Genomic DNA, 19931 nt, shown 5'->3' on the forward strand with positions numbered 1-19931 from the left:
TTTTAGAAAAAATATTGGTATAGGCACACACCTAATGCCAAAATACAAACGAATTTTGAGGATAAATGTGCTCAAGGTTTGCCGCACACAGCCAAGCAACTTTAGGCTGTTTGAAGACTCTAGTCAGCTTCAAAAACCTACCTGGAGCTACTTTCAATATGCAAGAGATGGCCTACATTGAGGTTGTGGCTCTTGCCAAAGAAAAATGCCTATCACAAAGCTAGAAGAAATTTTAACTAACACCTTGAGGTTGATGTGGATTTGAGCAGTATAGAAGGTAATGTTAGAGTTAGCATCTCCTGATGTATCATATGTAGAGTGAGGGCTGGTTGTGCCCGCCCTGTATGAGGCTAGAGTAGGAGGGGGTTTGGCTGTGTATCTGGACATGTACCCCTAGTAGGGATTCGTGGAGGTTCCAGCCTCTTTCATGGGTGCTGCACATGACCCTGGAATGGTATGGTTCTGTACGGCTCAGTGTAATGCATGTTTCGGAGTCCTTTGGATCTGTTTGGATGCTGCATGGAGTCGCCCTTGGCTGCGTCTCAGTTGGGCCAGCATGGGGGGCCAACCTGGCCACCCCTGGTCAGTAGACTGACCCTTCTGGTCGGGTTACCAGGCCTCTCTACCCAGCTTCTGGGTAGCGGCAGACCAACTTGTGGGTCAGCCCCCTTTGACAGCCAGGTCAGCCTATCTAGAGGTCCGACTGGATGTGGAAGCTGGGTAGCGGCAGACCAACTTGTGGGTCAGCCCCCTTTGACAGCCAGGTCAGCCTATCTAGAGGTCCGACTGGATGTGGTCTAGGGTTATATATAGGCTCCCTTCAGTCTTGGAGGTTTTGTCCAGCAGTACAGGGCCTTTTCCTCAGATCTTATGCAGTCTCTCTCTGTTTCCATTCAGCAATTCTTGGTTGTGGTGTTTGCTCTCCTTTTGGTGTTAATATTCCGCTGCACTCTCACATGGTATCAGGGCCAAGGATTGGCTGAAGACCTGAGACGTGGAGGGCACCTGGAGCCAACAGACTCCATGGAGTCTCGGGCTGATGTTCAGAGTTGTTTGAAGAGAAGTGTAAGGAGGTGTGGACTGTTTGGATGTCCAACAAGGGGCGAGGTGTTTGAAGGGTGTTTTCAGAGAGGAGGCATTTCTAGGTCCAGGACAGCAAAGGCGTGAAGGCACTTTAGGCTGCAAGCCTCTTCATTGTCTTCTCTAGCCCCTCCTCTCTCCTTCCTTCTTCTCAGTTCTACTTTCTCTTCTTTCCAACATGGCTACCCTGCCTGAGATGGCAGAGAACAAGGTGAGGATTCCAGTATTACCCACCTTTCCAGTGGACCGTCAATTGGATTAAAACAATTGCGGTGTATGCAGTCATATGATCTTCCAGACTTAATTTTGGTGGGGGTTCCAAGGCCAGATCCCCTTGAAGCAAACCTATGGATCCTAGAACAGCAGGAAACAGAAAAATCTGGCTCAGCTCTGGGACCAGGTCGATACAAGGGTACGTTCTTTCATTTTCTTGAATTGTACTCCTCAAATCATTAATCATGTTAAGCACATGATGGTAGCCAAAGGGATATGGGAGCACTTGGCATCCTTGTACAATAGAACTCTCCCATGACGAGAGTCTCTTTGGAGGTCCAGATGAGAGTGTTGGATATCGCAAAGTCATCAACCATTCGGAAACACATCAACAAGCTTCAAGAGCTTCAGTAGGAGATCCTTCAAGCAGGAAAGGAGATATCATCTGAGGACAAGGCCATTATGTTAGTCCTATCTTTCTTTCTTGTACTCCGCATTTTATTCATCCTTGATCGCCAATGGTAGGACGAATATGCTTACTTGGAACGAGTTGGTAGCTATGGTGCTTGACTAGGAGGAGCACTTTCAGACCCTTCCCAAGGCGGTAGCAAAACAGGGGAAGGGGGAGGACCCAAAGTAGAAGGACTTCTTCTGAGACAAAGACAGATGCAGAGAAGGAAGCACTCAAGGAGGTGCATGCGTGCGATAACTATGGTCCGAGAGGTCGCTACTAGTGGCAGGTGACCTCAGAGAAAACGTGAAACGTCTAGTGAGCGGACAAAGAAGACCGATAAAGATTTCACTTTCGTCACCACGATTGTTCCTACCTTCTAGCAACACGTGGCAAGGTGCGCTGCCGACAGCATTCCAGTTTCACCTAGAGGATTTCTTGCTTGTGTTTGGCAACAGTACTTGCCATACGATGAAGTGGCACAGGTTTTCACGTAGAAGCTTGTGCCACAAGATTATTTTTCCAATGACTCGGGTGAGCATATGCATACCATTTTGTCTATTGTTGGGTCTGGTAGACCTAAAGAGGGTTTCCTATTGTTCGGCTACAGCAGTTGGTTGGTACACTAATAGAGAATCCAGATGGGTCAGATTGTCAAAGTGGGACCTAGACACCATAGACTTTGATCCTAGTGAGCAGTTGGATGCCCGCAACACCATGTTTCATCGATTTGATGTTGGTCTACCAGATTGGAACCTCAGAGGAGGCCTTGGGGGGGTTGTATAGCTCAGTGGCAACATCGATTGGATCGTGTTACCTTTGGAGGATTTTGATCAAAGTAGCATCCATGAGGAGTTGGCCATGCACTTGTTGGCCTGGGAGCATGCAGCTAAAGATTCCAATGTTCGTGCTGACAAGAGGGCTTCTTTCAAAAAAGTAATTGCTATCAAAAGACCTCAGCGAACGGTGGTTGACACGACAGATTCCTACAAATGCTCCAACGGCACACCCAGCTCCCTAGAGATGATGCTACATCATGGGGGATCGAGCAGGTCACCCCTGGTCAGTCGACTCGACCCTTTTGATTAGGTCACCATGCCTCTTTACCCAACTTCTAGGTAGGGGCAGACCGACCTATGGATCGGCCCTCTTTCACAACCAGGTCGACCTATCTAGAGGTCCGACTGGATGGGGGCTAAGGGCTATATCTAGCCCTTGTTCCACCCCCTTGTATTCATCTCAGTCTTGGACGTTTTGCCCAACAGTAGAGGGCCTTTTCCTGAGACCATGTGCAGTCTCTCTTTGTTTCCATTTCATAGTTCTTGTGGTTGTAGTCACAAGTAAAACTACAAGTAAATAGAGTGATCCATGAATCCAAATACTTCAAAGAAGGCCAATTTACAAAGAAGTGAAAGCACTTAACAAGGAATTCAAATCTAGGCATTACAATGCAGCCACCCAACATCGTAGGAATGTGAGACTTTGCATGCTTTGTGACACATGGGAGGTGGAGAATGACGAGCATCATTGCCCTAGATGATGCGAGATCCAGGGAAAATACCACTGTCCCTTCACAAACGAATACACATATACGTCTTCCTTAACCATTTAAAACCCAATAAAGAGGGAGTAAGAAATATTTTCGGAGCTAGGGCTAGGTGACTAGCTGTCAAAATAGAAGAGGCAGTCTGAAGAGGACTAAAGACCATCTACAAGAAATCCCTCTCTAAAAGTAGAACTCCTAAATATGCACGAAAAGATCCGAGGGAAGAGCTCCAATATCTATTCTCTAGCTTGGCTTCTAGAAAGGTTAGAACCATGGATGTGTACAAAGAGTGCGGTCGCACTCTCAACTTGAATGTCCTTGAGCTACTGCAACTCGTCTTCAGAGAATAGACATGTTCTCATGCCAGTGGGGTGAAAGAGAGATTGGCTGAATATGAAGCCATTCGCGAATCTGAAATGGAAGGCCAACATAAGCCTTTTAAAGGAAAAATCCACCACTGCGTAAAAATGACCTGAGTAGGGCTAGGACAGGATGATTTGATGAAAGGAAGGTGAGGAAGTCATGGAGGAGTAGTGGAGCGGAAGGCAAGACAAAGTGGTGGGTGAGGATGAGGGAGTGCAAGCCAGCCGTATGGACGTCTACGGGCATCCATGTAGACTGCTTGGTTGCTATAAAAGCTGTACGGACTGAATGGAGGAAGGACTGGGAGGGAAGAAGGGCGGAAGGGGTAGGTAACTAGGGCGGACAGGAGAAGGCAGCCGGGGGCGAAGAGCAAGCAGGAGAAAGGGCTGCATGGAACAGCCCATACAGACCATATGGGCTGAAAGAGGGGAGGCACGAAGGCTAGGGAGAGGGCAAACCATGAAGAGGGGTGGGGAGGGAAGGCTAGGGGTGGGTGAGGGCAGGTCGAGGCAACAGGACGGGGAGCAATAGCAATGAAGTTCTAGGATGCAACTCCGTTCTTTGTTGGATGGAGATCTCATTAAGTATTTCAAGCCAGCCATTCTCAGCACAGGTACTGCCCCACTTTCACCTAGGTGGCCCAACCACTCCAAACAGCCATGAAGACTATCATAGGCTCTTTGATCTACCAACACACAACCCCCCTCACACTCCTTATTACCATCACATCCCACAATAGCCCATCCCTCTTCCAAATCTACCACAGAAAATTTCTCTAAATAGTCCCTAGACAATGCAAGATATGAGACAATAGATTTAGATTGATTTAAACAGATGAGGCAAAATGACAGAGGGGCTGACTATGAATGTCCAACATACATAAAGAACTATCAATTCCCATCGAGAAACAGACAAAAACTATCGAATTCTATCAAAAACAGACATTGATCTTTTTCTCGCTAGTAAAAAATCATGAATAGAAGAGATACCTTGGGCATTGCAGGTCACTATCATTGTGCTCTAATGTGAAATATATGTAAGCCTATAATCCCATGTCTAAAATCACCTGAAGCATGTACTTGCCTCACTTTGAAAGGATTCATAAAAATACAAAGCAATTCTGATGAGTACTAAAAAGTTTTTTGCCTAGGAAAATCGCATTCTCTGTATAATGAGCCACCAGTACACAAATGCAAGGCCTTTCAATGAGTTGTTGAACAAAATGGAAAAGCAGACTTGAACCCAGCTATGAACAGGTGTAGACAACAAGAACCAAACCATATTAAAGAGCCATATACACCCTCATCATAAAAGGTTACCTTTATAACTGCACCCCTCTGCAATAATTCCAGAAGCAGAGCTGACAAGTTGGGCAAAATCCTGAGCATCAAGCAATAAAACTAGCTGTTAGTTCCTTACGAAGAGCTTGACCAAATACAAATCAAGACAATCACAATTCCAAGTAAATTTTTTCACAATTCAGTGAATAAATAACCCCAGCATCAATTTATGAATAAGCCTACTTGTCCACATGTTTTCGATGCCTGGTGACCAAGCTACAAAATATTTGCAGAGCTCTCTTCCATGTTTTCAACCTTGGTACTTGCTCCACTGGCTCTATTTTACATTGAAACTGGACGCTTTCCAGCAGAGAAAAAAGATCTTGACACCACCTTCCCAAATAAGGTTGCAAAGAGGCTGGCATGTGTGACCTAATCTGCGAAGATCAGTCCCTTGAGATGTTATCAAGCGAATACCTCAAAGAATAGGAAATGCTAACTTTTGTTTCTGTAGCACGAGGGCAAATAGATAAACGTTAGCATTTCCCCTCTATGGAATGCACATAGACAAAAGTAGAGCTTCCAAAACAAACGCAGGAAGGCACACCCGTGGAATTGAGGAATGAGAAAGTTTCTATACACAATGCTTGTACAAACAGTAATCTTTTATGGGTGTCTAGGATGGGCTCCCGGGCTCTCAGGACCTATTGGAAAAAAATAGAAACTTTACTTTCTCATAGGGGAATTGGGAGTTCAGGGTGCAGACGCCCTACCCCATCCTACTAGCTTCGACAAGTATGATACCTCTCGAAGGGGAGACATTATGCCAATTCATGGCTTACCTCAACAAAGTTGAGAAGAAGGATGCCAAAAGGATACCTCACAAGGCATGGGAAGCTACAAAAATTACCAGATAGCAGTGAAATGGGAATTATGGGGTATAACAAAGCTGGTATACCAGAGGATGTACACACAAGATGCTACAAAAATTATGGCAAGACCCAAGCGCAAAAATGCAGTTCTACAAACAGGAAATTAATCCAATGGACAGCTATGGAATGCAAAATAGCTCCGGGGAGACATATCAATGTATAGAAGGCACTAATATGCAAACTAAGGGGAAGGCTGGGCAAGACCTAGAGTCCCAAAGGAAGAAAGATTATGCAAAACCTGCCCCACGAGGGAGGTGCAAAATGAGCAGCACGTACTCCTAAGATGCCAGGCCTATGCATACATCAGAGAAAGATATGATGGCAACAAAGGCAATATGAAAAATCTATAAGAGCAGCCAGCTACAAAACTAGGAAGTTATCTAAAAGAAGTTTCGGAACACCACAACAAGATACTTGGACTAGCAAAGAAGCTGGCTCATCAAGTACTAGCTACATAGTAACTCTAGCATTTTGCTTTCACCGGATGTAAAAGATCACTATTTGTTGATAGTGACCCCCCAATCCCATAGATCCTGAAGGGTCTCAAGAGGACTTTTATAAAACCATCTCTCTCTCAAGAAGACTTGTCAGATATAGAGTGGATTTTCACAGTCTCATAGACCCATCGGTCTTTCGAAGACTTTAGTAAACACTCTCTCTCTCTCTCTCTCTCTCTCTCTCTCTCTCTCTCTCTCTTTAATAAAACCATATCATCATGGACTTTCGGAAGGCTTTTGACGCAGTCCCTCACTCTCGCCTGATCAAGCAACTACAGGAGCTGCATCTCCCAGAGGTCATGATCTGGGGAGTGATTACCTCAGTGGAGATTACCGAGACTGGCACTGGAGTCCTCCCAATGACTGGCAGAGAGAGGCTTTGATACATCATGGTATGCACAGGTGTCCATATGGTTTGATAGCCACGGTATCCAGATGGATAGACTCCCCCCCTTTGAGTACAGCATGGATGCACCACCGGAGCTCATTCCACATGATGAGATTAACCGTATCATACGGTTAGACCTTCTACAGCTCCACACATCTCGGGCTTGGGGGGGGGGGGGGGGGGGGTCGGAAGTTCCCTACCAAGACCCAGTTCTATCATGACTACTTTATGAGGATATCAGAGCATGGTCTCATCATCACGCCCCAATACCTCGAGGATAGGAGAGTCTCACACGCCTTGCGGATTGCTATCGGACGGATACGAGTCTCATCACACTAGTTGCAGATTGAGGCAGGGAGAGCGGCCGGCATACCTAGAGAGCAACGGGTCTGTAGACTATGCATGATGGGGAAGGTCAAGACAAAGGTGCATTTTCTATGTGTATGTCTAGCCTACTATGAGATCCAAGGGCGATACCACTATCTCTTTTAGGAGGGGCTTGGCTTCGGACCACTCACACGGCTCATGCATTTCCCCAACCATGTTTGCATTGGGCTCCACCTGATTGAGATGCGAAGACGCAGAGATTTCCTTGTGCGTCACGCCAAAGATCAGCTACAATTGATGCCTCATGACACCGAGCTAGACCGAGCACAGACACACATCACTGATTTTTACGCATCTGAGCCAACAACAGATGAGATCAAGAGGGAGGAGCTCGAGGAGACGAGAGCACTATGGATCAACAGTGAGACCAGTCACCAGAATGAGGCTGGACGAGAGAAGTGGAGACCCCACACGGTGCGTGGGGTGTGACCATAGCACACACGATTGAGGTCCGGCCTATCTCAGCCCTCCTCAGAGGGGACCGCCAGAGACAAGGCATTACTCTCGATGTAGCCCATCGGATACAGAGATCCAGGAGAGTGAGCCCCCCACCACCGCGGGAGACAGCCCGACAGACATAGATACATGAGCTCTTTGCATCACATCAGAGGGCCATCAGGGAGCCGGTTTATATAGAGCCTACACATGTACTTGGAGCTCTGGTTCTGAGTAGTACTTGATTGCTCTTTTCCTACTATTTTGTACTAGCTTTTGCATTTTTAGCACTTAGCACTAAGCAAGCACCTTAGTGAGCCCTTTGCTTCAGCCCACAGTGGCTTGTATGGATTACATATATTTTGTACCTTGTCTCAGAGACCCGCAAGGTCTTCTGAAGATGTTAATACCTCTCTCTCTCTCTCTCTCTCTCTCTCTCTCTCTCTCTCTCTCTCACACACACACACACAATTTCAAAGTGGACGAGTGGAGGGCATACCCAAAAAGGGTCGCATCTGTACTTTATGTGATCACCAGTAGATCGAGTCGTCAGAGTAGTTAGCTTTCAAAGGCCCTCTACACTATGAGATCAGAGTCGCTATCACTAGATCGAGTCGTCAGAGTAGTTAGCTTTGAAAGGCCCTCTACACTATGAGATCAGAGTCACTATCACTATCTCTCCACGGCTACATTGTACCCATACCTAGATTCTTGTCCTACCCAAATCAGATATGCTTAGCGACTTTTATCCATGAGGCCATCTAACAGAGGGAGTATTTGCTCAGAACATAGACAAGGCAAGATCAAGGTGTACAGTCAGACTCCACCCATAGCATGACAACGGAGTATTTACAGCCCAACAGCACTGACCAGTAGCACTCAAACACGAGAGACACGGCAAACTCGTCAACAAGTTGAGGCACAGATCAAACTAGGGGACCTTTCCTCCATGCTTACCAAACCAAGTACACGGCCAAAAAGAGTGACAATGGCACTTGTTCGCTGCCGCAAAGCCATAACTAGGAGACCGCAAAACACACTACATATACTGACAGCAGCCAACGCTCCATCACAAACAAGCCTCATGCATCGCCGATCCCCTCTTAGGCTTGACATCTCCGCCAACTTCCAGATGACCACCACAATGCCGCTAGCACCCATCCTCTGCATGAGCTCAAAGAATTTTCTCTTTATTATTGGTATCATTATGATTATGGCTCTTTTTTGTACCTGCCATGGGTGTTGATGCCCATTAGAGGCTCCATCCCTTCAACTTGCTCATAGCCCCTTTGGTCTTTCAAAGACTTTTGATAAACTCTCTTTGTCTCTCTCGTCATGGCTTACCTCAACAAAGTTGAGAAGATGGACGCCAATAGGATATCACACAAGGCCGATGGAAGCGACGCAAATCATGCGATGGCACAGAGAGGGAATGAAGTGGATGGAATCATGGGGTATAACAGCTGCTGATATACCAAAAGATGCATGCGACATTAGGGCAATGGTGACAAAGAAAATGCTACAAAAGCTATGGCGAAACCCAGGGATAAAAGTGCGGTTCTACAAACAAGAGATTTACTCGATGGACAGCTACTACAGAATGCAAAAATACCTCGGATCAATGTTTATAAGGCATCTAATCTGCAAAATCAAAACCAATTCACATGATCTTAAGGTGGAGAGGCAAGACCCAGAATCCCCAGAGAAGAAAGAACCTGCAAAATCTGACCCACACGGAAGGTAAAAAATGAGCAGCATGTACTTCTAAGATGTAGATGTAGGCCACCTTCTCCTGGTATGTGCCATGTAGCTTTAGTTATTGGCACTTAGGTCACCTAGTACTTTTAGTGTCTTATGACACCTAGTACTAGTGGAACCACTAGGACACTATGTCCTAGGGTTCTCTTTTATTGTACTTTGTACTTTCATTTTCATTCATAGTTGATGTGACGGCTTTCACTCCTTGCTCCACTCTTTGCATCCTTTTGCTTCCATGAGGCTACAATGGTATCAGAGCGGGTTCTACTTATTGCTCTTATCACTCCCAACTATCCTAAGCCTCTAACCTTTGAGGCGGCTGTACCTTTGCTGTTTTACAGCTCCATACAGCTCGTAATAAAAGTATTGCTCCACTGCTGTAATTATTGTTATAATTCCCCTATGTCCTACATATGGAGGAGCATGACTTTCCATTATGACTTTCTGTCGCATCTGATCAGTGACACAGAGTCGTCCATGCATCAAAATGAAACCCTCTTTCAACATATAGTGATCATGCCTTTGACCATCAGAAAGCTGATCACAAATAGTTGAAAAATCAACATCATTAACATACTGATCTTTCATTACATCTAACACATTGTTGTAAGCAATGCTCACTGCTGAAACACTGGGTTTCTTGGAGACTGCGTCAGGCTGTGGTTTCTTGGAAAGTGCATCAGCCACGACATTTTTGTTACCCAGCACATGTACAATTTGAAAATGAAACATTGAGTTTAGTTAGCCCATCTCATGTGCTTTTCAGATAATTTTCTCTGCGTGAGAAAATATCTAAGTGACTTATGATATGTCTGCACATAAAAATCAGCTCCAAGAAGGTAATGTTTCCATGTGGTCAAAGCATGTATCACTGCTAACATTTCCTTCTCATATGTCTACAAGTACAATTCAGCATCTTTGAGAACTCTACTCTCATATGCAACCACTCTGCCATCCTGCATCAAAGTGCCTCCTATGCTGTTCCCACATGCATCACAAGTTACAGCGAAGGGTTTTGCAAGATCTGGCAAGATAATAACGGGTTCAGAACACAACTTTTGCTTCAGCTCTTCAAAAGCTGCATTTTCCTCTGGTCCCCACCGAAACGGAACAGCTTTCTTTTGTAAAGCATGCAAGCGAGAAGCAATTTCTGTCAAGTACTTTATAAACCTCCGATAGTATGAACACAACCCAAGAAAGCTTTTGACTTCATGCAGATTTTTCAAAATTGGCCAACTCCTTATGGCCTCAACTTTTGCAGGATCCATCTTGACTCCATCCTTTGACACTATATGACCGAGAAAATGAATCTCATGCATAAAGAACTCACTTTTCTTGGTGTTTATTAATAGCTTGTGTCTTTTCAACTCTTGAAACACAATAGTGAGGTGTTTTATGTGCTCCTGCTCATTTTTAGAGAACACAATGATGTCATCGAAGAAAGTGTCCACAAACTTTCTGTGTGCTCTAAAAATTCTGTCTATCATTCTGTTGAAAGTGGCAGGTGCATTAGTCAAACCAAAAGGCATCACAAGGAACTCATATAAGCCAAATGAAGTGCGGAAGGCAGTCTTGCAGACATCTTCAGGCCATATCCTTATCTGATGGTATCCACTTTTAAGGTCAATACGACTGAACATTGAGGAACCTTCCAACCGATCCAATATATCATCAATGCGTGGAATTGGAAAACGGTTCTTAATTGTGACTTTATTCAAAGCCCTATAATCAATACACATTCTCCAACTGCCATCCTTCTTTTACACAAGCAACACAGGGGAACAGTAAGAAGAATTACTTGGCTGTATTAATTCCTTTTCCAAGAGTTCCTTCACTTGTGACATAATCTCTTCCTGTTGTGCCTTACTGACACGATAGGGAGGTATATTAGGCGGTGAGCTTCCTCAAATTATATCAATTTGATGATCCTCGGGCCTCTTGGGAGGTAATTCTTGAGGAAGTGCATCTGAGGAACAATCCTGAAAATCTGTAATAAAAGCAGCCCTTTCTCTATCTAAAGCAGAAAGAGTAGAGCCTTCCTGAACTAGTTGGCTGTCCTCTTTGACAAAAATCAAGTACGCTGAAATATGACGCTTTATTACATTGGAAATACAAGAAGCTGAAACTACAGGGATGGACTTCCCTTTCAACTTTACATCAAGTACATGATTTTTGCCTCTATGAGTTAAAGAAATCTTCTTGTTTCTCATCTGCACATCAGCCCCCACCCTGTACATCCAAGGCATCCCAAGCAAAGCATCACACTCTGGCAAAGGCATAATGTAGAAGTCCTCTGCATCCTGATATCCCTGGATATGCATCCTCAACTTGCCAATGATAGGAGTGACAGGTGTGTTGAGTTCAGGGTTGGCCATATCACACATGCCGGATGGCCCCATTTCCTCAAGCTTGATGCCAAGCCTTCCTGCCATATCAGGGGTTATGAAATTTGCCTTTGCCCCAAAATCAAAGAAAAACAAACAATTCTAAGTTCTGATTTGTCCCCATGCTCTGCACATCTCAGTCTTTTTCATTTCCTCTTCAACAGCTCGGCTTGCAGTCAGGGCAGAAAACGGCCAAGAAAAGCCATCGGACCAACTGGAATAGCATAGGCAGCAGCTCATGTTGCAGTCTAGGCAGATGGCAGCATTCTTGAGGCATGAATAGCAGCAGCAGCAGCAGCACTCTTCAAGTAGGCCGTTTCTTCAAAAACAGACTCCAAATGAGATCACTTTTAGGACAACTAGTAGTAGAAACGTCTCCACAACAGTAAGCAACTAATTCCTTCACAAAAATGAGCTGTCTTTTGAGCAAAAAACGAGCTGTCTTTTCCTCTACAAAGACGTCCACTAATGCCCACAACAATGGTGACGAACTTGCTCCAAATCTAAGCACAAATCTGCAGCAAACTCGAGGCTGATAATCGCAGCAAAAATCCACAGCAAATCATGTAGCAACTCCACACATCAACTCCACAAAAACCGCTCCAAAGTCAATGTGAATCAGCAGCTCATAGAGAGCCTAAGGGTGAAGGAAGAAGGACTGCCTTCCAAGAGGAAAGAGAGATTGTAGCTCCTCTTTCTAAGGCCTCCCTCACCTCCACCCCTTAGAAGAATGGAGGAAGAAAGAGGGAAGGAGGAAGCTGATGCCACATGAAGGAACATGGTGAAGAGGGAGAGGGAGAGAGAGAGCGAGAGAGAGGGTAGGCTAGGGAGAGAGAAGATAATACTCAAATGGAAACATAATAAAAGTGAAAGGAAATGGAAATGAGCAATAGACCAAAATGGAAAGACTCACATTGACAAAGCTTGATGTAGACTCCTTGATGTGTGTGGATGTGACACACAAGTACAATCATATATAGGACAGGACACACACTAGAATACCAAAGTGTATATGGGATATCTCCCAATACGACACGTGGCACTCCACATAAGACTCTACTAGAACTCCTAGTAGATTACACTAAAACACACTCGACTTCATGTTCTAACAAGGTGTGGAGTTTTTCAATTGTCCGTGGAAAACTTTGGGTTTTATTTCAGTTCGCAGGCGGGCTGTGTGGGAGCTCCATTGAGTGCTCACATATGAGCTGAAGGCTGGCTTCAGTGAAGCGACAGCATAGAAGAAGGGTCAACGCACTCTGCTCACGGGTCGCACAGAGAGAGAAGGCTTGGCGCAAAGTATTTCGTGGAGGTTTCCATTCGAAGCTTGATGCTGGTGGTTGCTGCTGTTTGTTACTGTGGAGACTTGGGTAAGTTCATGGAGCTGTAAGCGTCATTTGGGGGCCGTTTTCAAGCCTGTTCGTGGTAATCTTGGCATGAAGAAGGTCGGGCTACTATACTTCATGGAGCTGGACTGCTGGTCGTCATTTCTTATGCTGCTGTTGTGACTGTTTGAGTCCATCTACTTGTTGTGTTGGCTTTACCAAATCAGAGACAAAAATTCAAAGATTTCCAAAAGGCCTTTATCCGATGAAAAGAAAATTCTACAATGGGAAAAGCTCAATGACAAAGCTCTTGCAATTATTGGTTTGGGTTTGGTTGATCAAGTTATTCATCTATTAAATTTTAATTACACTGCACAAGAATTGTGGGACAAGCTAGAACGCCTGTTTGGTAACAAAATTATCAACTCCAAATGATTCCTTAGACAGGAATTCTTTAAGCTTCAGATGCATGAGACCTCTCAATGAACATTTAAATCGTATGAAATCATTCATCACCCAACTTGCTGCATTGAAGGCCCTTGTTGGGGAAGACGATCAGGTTGTTGTTCTCCTTTCCAGCATTGAGGACATTCCAAAATATCGTGACATTATTGTTGGAATTATATCTATAATTCAGCAGTGACCAATGTAATATAATAAGTTAGTTAGGGGCACTTTTCCCTCTTTTAGAGTTTTTTCCCCCTAACTGCAGTTAGTTCACTAACTAAGGTTAGTGACTACTAAGGTTTTGTCACTATGACAAAACCTTATCTACACTACTTTGTGTTGTACTTTTTCACACACTCTATTGAGCAACTACAGCTTCTAAGCTTTTGACTCTCTCACTCTCTCTAGCTCTCACACTCTCTGGCTCTCATACTCTCTATTCCTTCATTTGGTATCAGAGCAGGTCCAAGAGCCTGGTGCTCATAGCTCCCTCATTGCTCCCTCAGCCTCGTTTTTACAGCCTACGTAACTTTTCCCGTACAGTCCGTACGACTGTACGGAAGCCTGAAACCTGCCGTACGCTTCTGTCGCCTGCCGTACGATTTCGCCTAAAGTACATCGCCGTACATCGTACCACATCGCCGTACGATTCTGTCGCCTGCCGTACGATTCTGTCGCCTGCCGTACAAATCCGTACCTCTACGTCGTACTTCGCCGTACAGCGCCGAATCTATCTGTCGTGGTCACCGTACCTGTCGACGCAGCACTTCCCGTACGGTGCCGTACAATCTGTACGGCACTTCCGTACACTATTCAGTACAATCTGTACTGAATCTCAGTACAGCAGCAATTCTTCTTTGTTCTGGACAAAAGATTTGCAGGTGTCTCTTGGCTAGTCATCTTTGATTTTTGGCAGGTGATTTTTGGCAGGCTGAGTTTGCAGACAGCCATTGTTTGGCTAAGTATTCTGCAAGAACATTTGGGGCATTTTGCAGATTGAAGCCATTGCAATCATTGGGCAATTTTGAAGCTATCACAAGAGCAAAATTGCAGATTTATCTGAAATTTGGGGCTTTTGTATTAAAATTGCAGATTTGGGGCTTTTGACATTTTTACCCCTTTCTGGCTGCAATTTTTAGCTACAAATTGGGGCTTTTGTGTTTGGAGAGCATTTTTTGGAGTATTCAGTATATACTGCCTTTATTGGAGTGTTTGGAACACTTTTGGCAGATTTTGGAGAGTGATTTATGCTTGGACAGATTTTTGACAGCTCAACTGCAGAAATCTAAGTTGCATATACAGCCCGTGCTTGGGTGTGGTTTTTGGGAGCTGTGCATTCTATTCCCAGTAAGGGAATTCAGCTTTGTATCTGCTTCAATTCCTTTATCAGATATGGCCCATCAAAATCAGAATGATTTTCAGTTCGGTGGTCTTTCTCAGGAAGACAAATTGGATGGTACCAACTACTCCCTATGGAGTTTCATGGTACGTAATATTCTGATTTCTCGCAATCTATGGGATTATGTCAATGGGGATGAAATCCGACCAGCAGATATTGCACCTGCTACCCCTCCTCACCAAGGAGGTGGAAGAGGTCGTGCACAAGGTGCAGCTGCAGGACAAGTTGTTGGTGCAGCTACAGTTAATACTCCTGAGCAAAAGAGATGGGATTCACGGGATGCCTTAGCCTTGTCTTGCATCTCTCTTTCAGTGAAAAGATCAATCATTCCGCATATCCGGTCGTGTAAGACCTCCAGGGCAGCGTGGGATATTTTGGAAAGCATGTATGCAGCACGGAATGATGCCAGGGTATCTTTTTTAAAAAGAGAGTTGAGCAATACACATATGGAGGAGGGTGACTCCATGTCAGCCCACCTCACAAAGCTACAGGATCTCAGAGAGCAGTTGTTAAATATAGATGAAATTATTCCTGATTCAGAGATGATTACAACCACTCTGAATTCTCTTCCTGAGTCTTATCTCAGCTTTCATACTTCGCTGAATTTATCATTGAGGGGGGGTGCAAATCCTCTTTCTTTTCATGAGCTGATAGGACTTCTGCTTCAGGAAGAGCAGACCAGGAAAAATTTGGCTTCACGTGCAGGTGAACAAGCCATGCTCTCAAAATTCAAATCAAAAACAAAGGGACAGGCAAAAACAGCAGCAAATCAGCCTTCCAGTGGGTCAGGACAGCCTTCACAAAAGGCTAAAAGTGATGCAAGCAAGCCCAAAAAGAAGGGTTTCTGTCACTACTGCAAAAAGCCAGGCCATCACATAGCAGAATGCAGGAAAAGGATTGCAAAGGAAAAGAAAAACAGCTCAGGAATGGCTGTTTCAGATTCAGCCCCTTGTGCATCTGACAGTGGGGATGCTGCAGCCAACTTTGTTGGTCAAGATTATGCCTTTTTATCTTGCATTTCTGATTCTAGGTTGGCTGTTCCAGATGCTCGGGATAGTACAGCTTCATGCAGTGATGATACATATGCATTTTTGACTTGCAGTTTTGACTCTCCTTCAGATGCATCTGCTTTCAGTGTTGATGAAACACTGAACACATGGTATTTTGACAGCGGTGCATCCAAGCACATCACTTCGAGGAAGTGTCTCTTTACTTCCTTGCATTCACCCCCTGTTGGTAAGAAAGTCACTTGTGCCAACAACTCCTCATATTCAGTACGTGGCACAGGAGAAATTGAGCTCACTGCAATTGATGGCTCAATTTTCAGACTTTCTGATGTTTTATATGTGCCTGGCATAACCAAAAATCTCCTTTCAGTGTCCACTCTTAACAGAGATGGATTTCAGGTCATCTTTGAGGATGACAAATGTGCTGTCCGGGACAGGGAAGCTAACTATGCCTTAATGTTATCTGGTACTCTGCTGCGTGGGCTTTTTCAGCTTGATATTTTTCAGAAAAGAGCAGCTCATGCTTTGGCAATTTCTTCCCCTACAGTTGCCATGCAAAATGCAGAATTATGGCATGCCAGATATGGCCACATGAATTACAACAGCTTGATGACACTTCAAAAATTTTCAATGGTTGATGCATTGCCCCCTCTTGAGATACCTCCTCCACATGCCTGTGAAGGGTGCATTTTAGGTAAAATGCATAGATTTCCCTTCAAGAAGGATGGTTCAGTTAAAGCTGTTCGCAAATTGCAGCTTATACACAGTGATGTCTGTGGTCCCATGAGGACTCCTTCATTGGGTGGTCATCTCTACTTTGTCACATTTATTGATGACTACTCCAATTTTACTTGGGTTTATGGGCTGAAAAAGAAATCTGAAGTGTTCACAGTGTTTAAACACTTTTCAGCCATGGTTGAAAATGAAACCGGGCTCAAGATACAGATATTACGCACCGATAGAGGTGGGGAATACCTATCTGCAGAATTTGATGCTTTCCTCAAACAAAAGGGTATTGTGCATCAGCTCACAGTCAAGCTGACCCCTCAGCAAAATGGCAAAGCTGAGAGGAAAAATAGAACCCTCATGGAGATGGACAGATGTATGCTGAAAAGCAAACACATGCCTCATAAATTCTGGTTAGAGGGTTTGATGTGTGCCAATTACATTTTGAACAGGGCTCCCACTAAGGCTTTAAAAACAAAAACATCTTTTGAGGTCTGGAATGACAGGAAGCCTTCAGTGGATCACTTCCGAGTCTTTGGATGCCTTGCCTATGCACATGTGCCAGTTGAATTTAGGCACAAATTGTCAGATAAAGCCATCAAATGCATATTTGTTGGATACAGTGCAGAAAGCAAGGGGTATCGTCTCTACAATCCTGCTACACACAAAATCATTGTAAGTAGAGATGTGATATTTTCTGAAAATTCAGCTTACACTCAGGCTGATTTTCAAATGCCTTCACCTTCAGAAGATGTATTTCAAGGGTTGCTACCCATTGCATTGGGTTCCCCTGCTGATTTTTCTGATCCACATCAGAATTTACAGCAACCTTCAAATGCTTCAGTTCCGCCACGGGATGTCATGCCTCCTCCACAGGAAGTGGAACAAGTGGTACAGCAAGAAATTGCAGACATACATGCAGCAAAAACAGTCCCAAACTGGCTGTTACAGACTCTCCGGGAGAGTAAACTTGATGCCCCGTTACCTGGCAGGACTCGCAGTGCAGCAAGGCACATGGAAGGTGCTAATTCAGTGGAATCAGCATATGCAGGTACTCTCCTTGATGAAGACGAGCCTGCCACATTTGAAGAGGCACAAGGTAATGTGCATTGGATGAATGCCATGCACGATGAGTTGCAGTCCATTGTCAAAAATCAGACTTGGGATGTTGTGGACTTGCCACCGGGTAAACATGCTATTGGCACCCGATGGGTATTTAAAGTCAAACGGAAGCCAGATGGCTCCATTGACAGATATAAAGCCAGGCTGGTTGCTAAAGGCTATGCTCAGAAAAAGGGCATAGATTATGAGGAGACTTTTGCTCCTACATCCCGAATGACCACCATCCGATCAATAATTGCAATGGCTGCACATTTTGAGTGGAATGTTCATCAGTTGGACATCAAAACAGCCTTCTTAAATGGGGACTTGCTGGAAGAGGTGTATGTCAAACCACCTCCGGGTTTTGAAATTACAGCAAATGCACTTCAAGTCTGCAAGCTTAATAAAGCTTTATATGGGCTGAAACAGGCCCCTCGTGCATGGTATGCCAAGATACATGCCTTTTTGACCAGCAAGGGGCTGCACAATAGTCCTACTGAGAGCACCCTCTACATCAAGATGGATGGGGGGGAAATATTAGTCATCCTTCTTTATGTTGATGACTTACTGCTCACAGGGTCCAATGACGACAAAATTGCAGATTTCAAAACTGATTTGCAGACCCACTTTGATATGTCAGATTTGGGGCTGCTTCATTTTTATTTGGGGATCCAGTTCTCTCATGAGAGACGTGGCACTGTTATGTCTCAGTCCAAGTATGTTCAGAAACTTTTGGACAGATTTAACATGCAAGAGTGTAAGCCCATATCTACTCCTATGGAACCAGGGCTGAAACTCACAATGCATGATGCAGGAGAATCAGTTGATGCCACACTTTATAGTCAAGCTGTTGGATGCCTCATATATCTCTGCAATACTAGGCCTGATATTCAGTTTGCAGTATCTCAGGTGAGCAGGTATATGCACAGCCCTAAAACTATGCATTGGCAGGCAGTTAAGCGCATCTTCCGTTATTTGCAAGGCACCAAGTCTTTTGGCTTACTATTTCCCAGGGGGGGTGACTTGCAGATGCATGCCTACAGTGATTCAGATTGGGCTGGTGATTATGACACTAGGCAGTCCACTAGTGGCAATTGTTTCTTTTTGGGAAAATCTTGCATTTCATGGCTAAGCAAGAAACAATCTACAGTGGCTACCTCGTCATGTGAAGCTGAGTACAGGGCAGCTTTCACAGCAACAGTGGAATGTGTCTGGCGAGACGTTTATTTGCTGATCTTTATCTGTCTTTGGAGGGTCCTTCTCCAATTCTCACTGATAGTCAGAGTGCCATTGCAGTGGCAAAGAATCCAGTGTTTCATGCTCGCACGAAGCACATTGAGGTTCACTATCATTACGTCAGAGAGAAGTTACATGCAGGAGAGATCAGTATGATCTTTGTGTCCACACATGACAACGTTGCAGATATCTTCACCAAAGCACTACCACGTGAGAAGTTCGAGGCATTTCGCAGTGCCCTGAACTTATATCCATTTGGTGATTGATCAGCCTTGTACATGACATTGGCACTGCAGGGGGGTGTTGGAATTATATCTATAATTCAGCAGTGACCAATGTAATATAATAAGTTAGTTAGGGGCACTTTTCCCTCTTTTAAAGTTTTTTCCCCCTAACTGCAGTTAGTTCACTAACTATGGTTAGTGACTACTAAGGTTTTGTCACTATGACAAAACCTTATCTACACTACTTTGTGTTGTACTTTTTCACACACTCTATTGAGCAACTACAGCTTCTAAGCTTTTGACTCTCTCACTCTCTCTAGCTCTCACACTCTCTGGCTCTCATACTCTCTATTCCTTCAATTATACCAGCACTTCGTGTGGCACGGGACATGACATTTGATGACAGGTTGCAATGCTCATTGATCATGACCAAAAACATAAGGATGACCATGTCCATGAGGAGCATGCATTATATTCTAAGGGTAAAAACAAATTCAAAGCTCTCAAGTATATGTATTATAAGAAGCTTAGCCATACATACGATCGTTGTTTTCAGAAGTTTGCCAAGCAACAATCTAAGGACCATGCTAACTTAGTTGTGGCTGCCACTAGTGAAGAAGAAGAAGAAGACATCCTGACACCAACTCATGCCCTCACTTCTAAAACCCAACATCTCTCTCTTCCTCAAGATGTAGATGAGGATGATGAGTATGTTCTAAAATATGTCCATGAGTCTTTGAGTCATGGATACT

At 44.4% G+C, this 19931-nt stretch overlaps 1 protein-coding gene across 3 annotated transcripts in view; it reads right to left on the minus strand.

Annotated features, from left to right (window-relative positions):
* LOC147880456 (ARM repeat superfamily protein) overlaps window positions 1-19931 on the minus strand; it is a 97483-nt gene that overhangs the window by 43080 nt on the left and 34472 nt on the right. For all 3 annotated transcript variants that reach the window (XM_087370745.1, XM_087370743.1, XM_087370744.1), the window contains 2 exons: window positions 5177-5370; window positions 4973-5033 (listed from right to left, as the gene is read on the minus strand). In XM_087370745.1, coding sequence (XP_087226871.1) covers window positions 4973-5033; window positions 5177-5370 — 255 coding nt within the window. The remainder of the gene's footprint in view (window positions 1-4972; window positions 5034-5176; window positions 5371-19931) is intronic.

This window comes from Dipteris shenzhenensis, chromosome 32 (genome assembly GCF_047967505.1).
Source record: "Dipteris shenzhenensis isolate YYH24624 ecotype China chromosome 32, Dip_SZ_1.0, whole genome shotgun sequence".
Lineage (NCBI taxonomy): Eukaryota > Viridiplantae > Streptophyta > Polypodiopsida > Gleicheniales > Dipteridaceae > Dipteris > Dipteris shenzhenensis.